Source organism: Oreochromis niloticus, linkage group LG4 (assembly GCF_001858045.2).
Source record: "Oreochromis niloticus isolate F11D_XX linkage group LG4, O_niloticus_UMD_NMBU, whole genome shotgun sequence".
Lineage (NCBI taxonomy): Eukaryota > Metazoa > Chordata > Actinopteri > Cichliformes > Cichlidae > Oreochromis > Oreochromis niloticus.
Window position 1 is genome coordinate 3,335,407 of NC_031969.2, and position 11,520 is coordinate 3,346,926.

Genomic DNA, 11,520 nt, shown 5'->3' on the forward strand with positions numbered 1-11,520 from the left:
AATACTCTTTGATAAAATGCTACATCACTTCACATATTTGGGGCTGTAATAAAATGTTACAAAGCATCACATTTTTCATTAGCTCCTCCCTGACAGCTCAGCGGGTCAGAAGTATGACAAAGACATGGTGCATCTCCAGGACCAACCCTTTAAATGATCAACTCTGACCACTGAAGCAAGGCTCATCGTTGGTTAACCACAGTAACTATGTGTGGAAATCTACGTGTGGCTTGACTTTCTGGCATAATCCCCCTAAACACGCTCGTCCCAGGTGTGGACATGTTGTTTAGCTGCAGTGAAGGTTTCAGGGGGACATTTATCACAGTGTTTTAGGAACAACACAAACATGCTGATATCTGATCTTGCACACAGAATGTAAAGCCATTTCACTTTGTATGTTTCTTATCAAGGTTTAAATGACAAATGAAATTCTTCACTCCAGTCTAAACATTCACACTGGAGAACAAAGCACTGCTCATGATCCTGCATTTGCCCACTTTCTTCTATTAGTACAGTCAGTATCTAGGATAATATTACAATATTGTTTTTAAAATAGCCAAACATGTTTCTTATGCTGACAAAATCAGAGCACCTGTATTAAACAATGTATTTTATGACGCTGCAAAAATCAGAAGTAAAATATTTCAGAATTGTTTTTTTCCACACTGACTTTACACAGCCACTGAGACTGATGTATTGGTTAACCCCTATTGGTTAGGGGGGATTACAGAAGACCTTCCTCAATAGTAAAACGTGTAGCTATAAGCAGAAAAGCTGCATTATTAGGCTTTCTAATTTTACAGGCTGTAATGCCCCCATTGTGGTCAGTCTTCAGCTTTCCTTATGTTGTGAGGCTGGAACAATTTAACTCAATGGGAAACGCAGGACAAAGCATGTCAGCCCACACCACCGAGGACGACAAGTCTCCTGTAGCCTGTCCTATGTCATACCGCAGCAAATAAGCTGCTGGCACCTTTAACACACCTGTGACTGTTAATAAGCAGGACTGGTTGTCTGTTGTTAAAAGCTCCACGTATTACAGATTCACCATATTGGAAACATTATATGAATATGAATGCAGATGTGCTATTTATCCTTGTTACCCAGTCTCTTACCTCGTCTCCTTGACCGAATTGAATACCGAGGTCCACCAAGTGCTCCACCCGGATGAAGCCGTCAGCATCCTCGTCACAGACGTCGAAAACCTCCTTGAGCCTCCTCAAAAACTGTAGGAGCTGTTCTTGTTCGGGAAAGGCACGTCCTTCCATTATACAGGCTTCGTGCTGTACACACACACACACAGCTTATATTCTAGTTTTCCTCAATCAAACGGACTGTAAGACAACGACTCCGACGGTCGCCATCACCATCCCAGCCTTCAGCTCCGCCGGACCGACTGGTACAGCTACTGTTATACAAGCAGCACGGCACGCTCAAGAGGCGCGAGGCGTCTCGGAAGTATGCGATGACTTACGAGTTCGACACGAGGCATTACGTCACAGGCCTGCTGCTAATTCATAATCCAGGTGTGCTGTCACTTTCCTCCCGCTTTTGACGACAATGTATACGACTGTATGGAAGCCCAGTTTGGCCAATAATAAAAGACCTGTATGAAACACAAGATTAAAATACTAAATCATACCATGTAAGACTATTTACCCCACACATGAAAACTAAGCAATAAGAATTTTTTTTTTTCCCTCTTTATTTATAGAAGCAATAAGAATTTTTAATTAACATTGGGAAACAAAAAAGTCGACTTAATTTAAACATAAAATTAATATAAATAGTATAAATTAACATAAATATTGGCTACTATAACTGAACTCTGAACTAACCACATTGTAAAAAAAAAAAATTTAGTATATGACTGGCTTCCAGAAAAGTGAATAAGAAAACTTAAGAATTGATGTATTATTTGGAAACGGTAATATTTCAAGCGGAAAAATACTGCTAAAAAAATTAAAGGAACACATAAATCACAGGTTGAATCTACAGGGTGGGCCATTTATATGGAGACACCGTAATAAAATGGGAATGGTTGGTGATATTAAAGTCCTGTTTGTGGCACATTAGTATAAGTGAGGGGGGCAAACTCCTCAAGATGGGTGGTGACCATGGTGGCCATTTAGAAGTCGGCCATCTTGGATACAACTTTTGTTTTTTCAATAGGAAGAGGGCCATGTGACACATCAAACTTATTGGTTGGCCCTCTTCCTATTGAAAAAACAAAAGTTGTATCCAAGATGGCCGACTTCTAAATGGCCACCATGGTCACCACCCATCTTGAGGAGTTTGCCCCCTCACTTATACTAATGTGCCACAAACAGGACTTTAATATCACCAACCATTCCCATTTTATTACGGTGTATCCATATAAATGGCCCACCCTGTAGATGAATGAAATGTTCATGTTGAAAACCTTCACTGATATACATTAGGTAATTTGTTGAGAACAAAATGACAGCAGTCAGTGAAAACACAATTGTTTAAGTGCTGGATTTGGGGGGGAAAAGAAAATCACAATAATAGTTAAAGTTGAAGAGTGTCTGTTTTGTTAATTATCAGCATAATTACATTTTAGGTTCTACACTTTTTCAAAATGCATGCTGAGCAAGGTCTTTTTGTTATGAAATAAAACAGTCAGATAATGTTATCCACAAAATATTGCCCGCTAAAATTTTGCCCTCATGTGTGGCTGAGGATGCAGTTTTTTTATTGGAAAAACAGTTTATACAAGACTTATCACAGTCACATCTCTGTACAAAAAATAAAACAATTACAGTGTGCCCCAGTGCTCATCTCTTCAGCTGATTTAAGCATAAAAACCATTTCATCTCTAAACCCAGTTTAAACAGAGCTGTTAAAAATATGCTAACAGAGAAGCACAGATAAGAAAGTTTAAATGGACTAGAATCAAAACCATTGGATGTTTTAGTTTTTAAAAGATAAGTCCAAGTCATTAAAAAAATAACTATGTGGGTGTATGAATTCACTCTTTTTCTCAAACTTAAATGATGAGTCTTGGCTCCAGCAGAGACTCCCACCGTTCTGTCACCTATAAGAAGAAAGTGAACATGTTACTTTAAGGACTAGTCAAGTGACAAGATTTGTTTATATAGCACAATTAAAAATAAGAGCTGTGCAGCTAAGAGAACAGAACAATGTAAGACAATAAATTCAATCGTGTCTACGATGATGTAGACCAGCGGGCAAGCACTGTCTGGGTCTGACAACACTGGAGCACCACAAGGGACTGTGCTCTCCCCTTTCACACCACAGAGACCTGCCATCTTCAGATGATTGTTGTAGGATGGTAGCTGGATGCATCAGTGGGGGCGATGAGACAGAGTACTGGGCCGTGGTGGTCTCCTTTGTCAAGTGGTGCAAGCAGAATCATCTGCAGCTCAACGTGACAAAGACCAAGGAAATGATTGTGGACTTGAGAAGGACCAGGAAACCAGTGACCCATGTTTCAATCCAGGGGGTCGAAAATAAAACTTGTAACCACATAATTTTCACAGGGATTAATAAAGTATTTTGATTTTGATCTATTCGGAGTGTAAAGGCTTTACAAAAACCAAAACAGCACTTACCCACGCAAATACTTAAAAACAAACAGTAAAACCTTAAAATCAATCTCAAACTGGCAGCTAAGACGAGTGATATGTGGTCCTGTTAACTCATGGAAAAAAGAGAAATGTCTAAAACAATCAGACCTTTTGGGATTTTTTCTTTTTGGGGGGAGGGGGGTAATAATTTATTTTATTTTTGGGGGGGAAAAATAATAAGAATAAAGTAACATGACCTAATGTATGTAATGTAAAAAGGGTGACAAAGGGTCACACCCACAGAATTATCACCCTACTTAACATCCATACGTACAGTATATATTTAGCCTCTTAAGGTTTTATTTTGCTCTTATCAATGTCACATTCAGCAGCAGCATATTGAATCAAGTAGCTCTGATAAATCTGCTGTGCACTATGTGACCAGCTCCATTAAAAAACAGCAGATTTAAAGCACACCCACACTGGCTTTACTTTTAGCATCTTTTACACTACCTGTGGCTTCAGAGGGTTATTAACAAGAACATAGCCACATAAAGTCTTACCCAAGACCCTCTGGACACAGCATACTCCACCCTCTCAGAGCCATCTGGATTTTGATAGACTAGATCAAATTTTCCAGGTTCTACGGAAGCTATGGAAGAAGCAACAAGTTAGGAATCATTAGAAACAGAAATAAATTAGGAAGGTTAATTCTTAAATCTCTTAACTTCTTCTGAGAAAGTGTTCAGTTCTCTGAAAAATAAAAGGTTTTTGCTGTAACGTATTATATATCACTACCAGTGACATGACCAGTCTAATTAGGTGCTGACAATTCAAAGACATCAGGAGTCGTCTTTTACATTTTGATATAATTACTGACAAGACACATTATTTTAAAAAAGGCATGATTATACACAGTTATGATATTGTATATCAGCGGTGAATTGATCTCCTACCTTGAGAGACATTAAGGAGTTCAAGTTCAATCTGTCTGTTGATTGGGTCAAAGCTCACAATCTTTCCCTCCTAATATAAACAGAACCATAGTTGGTCATGGAGTACGAATGACAGTTTATACCATAGTCTGTATTAAATAAGCTTTCATTACTAACATCATTCCAAGGTTGTGGCAAACATTTTTGATTATGTCATCAGAACTGACTGCACTCACCTTGTATTCAGATACCTCTGGCGTGTAGTTTTCAGTTAGCTCCAGCAGCTGCATATAAACACATAGAATTAAGAAGTGAATGCAATTCACTTCATTTTTATTTATATAGCTTCAAATCACAACAGCAGTCGCTTTAAGGGGGCTTTATGCTGTAAGGCAGAGGAAACAAGAGTACTCTGAGAGCACAACTCCCCTCGAAGGGCGAGGGCTGTAATACAACTGTGTTGCTTTATGATGTTTTTATTACAATGCATCGGAGAGCAACTTAGTATCTTCCCCAAGGAAATTTGACATGAAGCAGCCAGCCATGTATTTATTTTATTTTATTACAATATGCCCTGATAATTATAATATTACCCAGCTTTTATAAGAACACACTGATGTCTGACCTTTGACCTTTAAGCATTACACACTAAAATGATGTATTTTATTATCTTTACCAATAAAATTGAAGCAGAAATGGCCGAAATCTTTGGTTTCAATAAGCTGTAAAAATGTGAGTGTGGCAGGGTGTGGTTTGTGGTTCAGCCGCAGGGGACGGGTGGAGCAGCGGGTTCAGGGTGCAGTGTCAGTGGAGTCTGACACACACCTGAGCTCCATCATCTAGCCATGGCTCCCGGATAAAAGACATGTTGGGACCTGAGGTGGGAGGTGTGTGTGCTACAAGCAACTGCAGGCAATTATGGGCAAAATAACCACTGGTGATGCAAAGTGGACAGGATAAACAATCCTCTGTTTCCAGGTGAACAATTAAAGGACTACCTATGAAAAAACGCTGGTGATTGAGATATGAGCTACTTAAATATATTAGTGGGTTACCTAGGCAACTGAAATACTCAAAGGTGACCTGCAATCAGCTTCAAAGATATGGGCAACACAGTAATTGCTTCCAGCAGTTTTAAACAACATAAAAAGCTGCTAATAATGGGTTCACAAAAATCTTTGTAAGACATGGTTCCTAATTCTTAGTGACTACTACCCATAGTGGTTAGCTTTTGAACCACTGTAGCTAACGAGCTAGCCTCTAGCTAGGCAGGGCAAACTACTGCTATTCAGTCACAGCAGCTTTTTTGACTTCTCTCTAAAAAGTTGCAGGGGAGAAAAAAAACCCCCAGAGGCTCACTAACACTGTATTTGCTTAGAGAACTGTGGATTTAAACATTACATAAAATACTGTACTGTAAGATAAACTCATGGCTTATATGTCTGTGAAGCATTTTCATTTTTCACATAAGTTTACACCTGAACATAAAATCTTTGATAACTGTTCCCCCGCCCCAAAGTTAAGCTAATTTTGTGTGTTCTACAGTATATTAGCTACAACAGTGTACTACAGCTGATAAGGATGTTGAAAAAACATGGTGCAGAAAGCTGCATCTGATCAGAAGGAAAAGCCACGCAAACTTGGAAGAGTTGACCTGATTTGTACAAACTGAAATGGCTTGCAGCGGACAGATGCAAGGTCATCGATGGCTACACCCTCATGCAATAAAGAGGGAGTATGTTGTATTGTAAGACGGCTGATCAGCCTGTTTCACTAACTCATCTACAGAAGGCAAAAAATTATCCCCCCAAAAATTATGAGATTATTTTCAAAATCATCAATAGTAATTTTTTCTTAGTGTAGCCCTAAAACTCCTTTAGAACAACACTATGAGGGCTAATAGCTTTCATTTTTAACCTGGAGACGACTGCAGCTTACAACACCCACCTTAAAGGCAATCCTCTGCCCCACCTGTGGAGGAGCAGCTAACAGGGGCATGGAGTTGTAGTCCTGCTTGGGTACACTTACTGCTTCATTCTATAAATGGAGACAGAAAGTCAAGAATGGCTTTTAATTCATTTTAATTAAGAGCAGATATTACATTTACATCTTAGGCTTCAGATGCAGACAAACCTGGAGGATCACTGAGGTGTTGGTCAGTGAATCATTCTGGTAAGACGGCTCTGTGGCTCCATTATAGCTGGACCCAGAGCTGCTACTGTTCCCTCTGCTTGCTCCTCCTCTACCTCCACCCCTAACACTTGCTCCCTGACCACCGCCACATCTGGCTTTCCCTCTGCAGCCACCTCGCCAAGGAAACTGAATACCTATGCCACCTCTGGGCTGCTGCAGTGGCCTCCGTATCACCAGCTGGATCTCGTCTTCACTGTCCGAGTTGGCACCCTTTGCTGCTGTATGAGACGACTCCGCTATGCTGGCGGTTTGTTCCGGATTATCGTTTGTAGGCTGCGGAGCTGAAGGAGACCGACTTGATTCTGAGTTGGCAGCCGTGGATTTTAAAGGTTTGTTTCTGGGCTGGATTTTGACACTGGCAGCCTCATCAGAAGAAGACTCTGTTTCTGAAGAGGATGACGATGACAGTGGAGGTTTTTTGGGGGCAGGTTTTGTGTTTGATGGGACCTTGGAGGGAGCAGGAGTGGAGGTGGGTGCTTTTGTTGTTTTTTTGGGTACGACATCTTCATCACTGCTGCTACAACTGGAATCTGAAGAGGAGGCTTTTTGTGGTTTTGGTTTTGATGCTTGGAGCTTCTTGGTGCTTTTACTCGGCTGGCTGACGGTAGCAGTAACCTTTTTTCGAAAATCAGCTGGTTTGGGAGAAGCAAGAGCACCTTTTTCCTTTGGCTTCTTTTTCTTCTTCTCTTTCTTCTCTGTGGGTTTTCCTTGTACATTCTTATTCTGGTCATCACTTGCCACTAGGTTGGCACCGTCTGTCATTCTGTCCTCGTTATTTTTCTTCCTCTTTTTCTTCTTCCATTCGACACTCACTCCATTTTCTTCTGGCACAGTGTCTTCTGTGGCTCGCCGTCTCTTTCTGCCGCTTTCACTTGCTGCATCTGGATGACTGCTGTATCCATTCAACTCATTCATCCAGCTCACCTTCACCCTAACACAAAAACAGAACATATCTTAAAGGAAGAGTTGAACATTATACGAATGGATTTATTATGCCAAATTTACTCCACACAAAAAAAGGTCAATTTCTTGTAGACTGGGAGATGCTGCTGAAAGCTCTGGGTTAGTTCTTGATGAAGTTGGCAGTGCACTCAAATGACCCTCAGACTCAAGATCTCAGTCCAATAAGTCACCTTTAAAGGTGACTTATTGGACTGAGACGTGTGGTAGTGTGGGAAATCTGCAGGAACTGCATGATGCTTTCTAGTACCATGTTAAATCTATGGAACAAAGAATTCAGGCACCTCTCAAGGCAAATATATACTGTGGGAGTATATATTAATTTGAGAGAGCCTGACTCAGTATCTCTGTATGTTAACTGTGCCCATTTCTCACTGGGTACTCCAGCCTCCTCCCACACTGATTCTAAATTGGTTGTAGGTGTGAATGTCCGTGTGAATGCGTGTCTGTCTCACCGTGTTAGCCCCGCAACACACTGGCAAACTATCCAGGGTGTACCCTGCTTCTCACAGACGGACAGATGACACAAATGACATCAAACCTGTTTACTTACCTAGTTATCCAACCCTTACAGGAAGTTGGAACCTTAAGTTGAGACACACTCTTGATGACACAGGGCTAACACTGAGAAACAGCAGGCAACCACAAAAGCACATTTAAACCTACACATGATTTAGAATCAGCAGTTCGCCCAACATGCAGATCTCTGGGTTGTGAGAGGAAACCCACACAGATCTGAACCCCAGAACTGTCTCACTGTCAGACGACAGTGCAGAATACTGAAAAACTGACTGTTGTAAAGCATACAGCATTGTATGTTGTAGCTTTTGAACTAACAAAATGAATATGTGTGAATTTAAATATTGTGTTCCTTATGTTAAGACTTAAACTTAACAAACTTTAGGTGTGTTGGTCATTTGAAGTATCTTACATAGGTGCATACTTCAAATTAGGCGCAAATTAGTACAGACTCAAGACTCTGGGGTGCCAAGAGAATAAGTGGTGCCACAAAGTTCGAAAAATGAAGTCTTCGTGAAGTTTCAAATCCACACTTCACTCAATTGCCCTGTGCCAAATACGCGTATCTCATTTTCGCAAACAAAGCCTAAGAATAGATAACACTGAAAGGATGTTTTGGTTAAATTTTATTAACGTTCTTGTTTCTCTTATATACGGAGCCCCTCTGATGACATGGTCCAAAAAATAAATAAATTGTGGCCACAAAACACTACTTCGTGGGCACGAAATGGGTATAACGTGTGCACGAAATGCTAATTTGTGGGCACGAAACACTTGACCGATAACCGTGATCCTTCCCAGGCCCTTGCAGTTGGTTGACAATAAAATCTATCCCGGTGTCCAGGTCGTACTTACGTCTGTAAAGCAACTGGGCTCTCAATATACTGTTTAAATGTCTCTCCGTAATAATGGTTCCTTGCATTGCCAGGCTTTTCAAAATGCATTTGTAGCTCATTCCCAGCCTAAAACAAAACTCAATCATACTGTCTCTGTCCATGGTGTATAGGTTTAGCCTACTCTTATGCTTATGTCTCTACGCAGCTGTCCAGGAGTTGTATCAATATGATGTGCGCACGTTATCTATTTCGTTGCCACAAATGCGTAATTCGTTGCCATGTTATACCCAATTTGTGCCCACAAATGAGCATTTCGTGCGCACGTTATACCTATTTCGTGCCCTCGAAATAGTATTTCGTGGCCACAAATAAGTATTTCGTGGGCACGTTATACTATTTCGAGGGCACGAAGTAGTATTTTGTGGCCACAATTTATTTATTTTTTGGACCATGTCATCAGAGGGGCTCCGTACTTATATGACGACAAAGGGTCTAAAAAATTATGATATACCGCGCCATGATCCAGTTTTTTGTTCATACCACCCAGAGGAAGGCTTCGGGAATACCAAGCAGCGTCCACATGGTACTGAGCTGAGTGTTTAGAGACATGCTGTAACTAAATAACTCGTATTACATATGCCAGGATCTGTCAGCGCTTTGAAAGTTACAACTAACAAAACACGCGCACCTGACGCTGTCGTTGTCTCGCACCACGTAGATGCTCTCCGTGTGCGGCAGGTAGCAGTCTTCTATGAACAGGCTGAGGATGCTCCCGCCGCTGAATTCAAACTTCTCCCTGATGACGCTCTCCAGGTCGGCCACCACGCGACACACGTTTAGGTCTACGAGCAGCCAGCACATGCGGCAACCGACGACAGCCGGCGGCGGGTAGTCAAAGTACAGGCGCAGTCGGATAAAGTTATTACTGTGGGCAGCCATGACGGCTACAGTACCAAAACACCGGCTGTCGTACTCCCTCTGCAAGCTCAAAGACGACACTTCCGCCCAGGCTCTTCAAAATAAGAGTTCAAACCCAAACGTATTTCCTTTCCCTATTCAAAGAAAAGAGTATTATAGTAATAATAACTTTTTAATGACAACTATACCCATATCATATTAACTTATCATAATAAAGAAAATAAAGACATTCTTTAAACTTTTTTTTTTTTTTACAACAGGTGAATATTTGTTTAATTAAACATTGATTACAGCTTAGCATGACAATTCGGCTTTCCATACTGAATACACTAAATAAAATGCTAATTTACCGAGTGTATATTTTACTATTATTTTATTGTATTTTATTTCAACTGCTGTGAAATTATTTCCTGCTGTAAAATTATTTCCTAAATATGGGAGAAATAAAGTATTTATTATTTCCTTATTTTAGGTCGATTTTTTGAGAAAAGAAACGTATTCGTATGACTTTTATTTAAATTATCAGTTTTCAACGGAAGTGAGGCGCACGTGTTTGGCGCTGTCAAGACCCTCGTTTGCAATATTGACCTCTGCTGGCGTGGAGGAAGGACTGAATTATTACAGAGCTCCATCGCAGCCAAATGATCGACAAATATTCACCAGAGGCTCTTGTCGTTAATTGAAACTAAACTCAAACGTAACTAAAAAATGACTTGAATAAAAGCTTATCTTCATTCTTCTTGGGATTTTTTTTTTGTTAAAGTCCTTAAAACTGACTTTATGACTCATTCAAGCATTAAAAAGGCACTTAACTAACGGGTTGAACCACTGGTCTGTCTACACATAATAGACAACTTATATCAGCATGGTTATCAGATTTTCCTTAAAAAACGAAAAAGAAAAAAATTAGGACCAAAGAAGAAGTGGCAAGCCTAGAACACTGTCTACATCAGATGACCAGTTTCTGGAATCCATGTCTGCTAGAAATAGGAAAAATCCAGCGAGACCTGGAAAAATAAAAAATAGACATATTAAGACCTTGATCCATCTATTCTTGCCAAACTCTTGTCGGAAATGGTCTGAATGAAAAGGTCGCTGTAAGCCATTCCTAAGGAAGGGTACAGGATGGAAAGGCTGCAGTATGTCACAGTACACAAAAACTGGATTGAAAATGAGGGGAAACAAGTCAAATCTAAAATGGTTCAAACCATTATCAGCGTGTATGTCTCTGTAGGACACAGAGTAGGAGAGTCACTTTTATCCCTACAGCAGTTCTGCACCTGAACTCTGAGCCTTTCCTACCTCTGTATTAAATAGCCTCCTTGCCGTTTCTTTTATAACTGAAGTGCTCACTTTGTCTGAACTGTGTGCATTTGTATTGATGCTTTATGTCAGTGTTCTGCCTGTTTTAATTGTTAATTGCCCCTTGGGGATAAATATGTTTCTGGGATTTGAAATGAATGTTAGATCAAACTCATCGTCTTTTCTTCTTTTCTTTTGATGTTCATTGAGGTTTTTCAGAGCCCTTAAGTCACTTTACTCTTTCCAGTGCTCTGAGGTTATTCTAACTTTACTTTGTGACGCAATATTAAAAAAAAGTGTCGGTCA

General features: G+C 40.3%; 2 protein-coding genes across 3 annotated transcripts in view; both read right to left on the reverse strand.

Moving 5' to 3' along the window:
* rab11fip4a (RAB11 family interacting protein 4 (class II) a) overlaps positions 1-1,547 on the reverse strand; it is an 18,685-nt gene extending 17,138 nt beyond the window's left edge. The window contains exon 1 of one of the 2 annotated variants that reach the window (XM_005468613.4): positions 1,116-1,547. In XM_005468613.4, coding sequence (XP_005468670.1) covers positions 1,116-1,268 — 153 coding nt within the window. In that variant the 5' untranslated portion in view covers positions 1,269-1,547. The remainder of the gene's footprint in view (positions 1-1,115) is intronic. The other variant, XM_003446431.5, reaches the window with a different exon arrangement.
* A 1,120-nt stretch (positions 1,548-2,667) lies between these two features.
* On the reverse strand, positions 2,668-10,010 carry coil (coilin p80). The gene is made up of 7 exons (XM_003446432.4): positions 9,683-10,010; positions 6,620-7,610; positions 6,434-6,523; positions 4,723-4,770; positions 4,508-4,577; positions 4,115-4,203; positions 2,668-3,058 (listed from the first exon to the last, which is right to left on the reverse strand). The coding sequence occupies exons 1-7, from the start codon at positions 9,931-9,933 to the stop codon at positions 3,011-3,013; spliced, it is 1,587 nt and encodes a 528-aa protein (XP_003446480.1). The 5' UTR covers positions 9,934-10,010; the 3' UTR covers positions 2,668-3,010.
* Between the last annotated feature and the right edge of the window lie 1,510 nt (positions 10,011-11,520).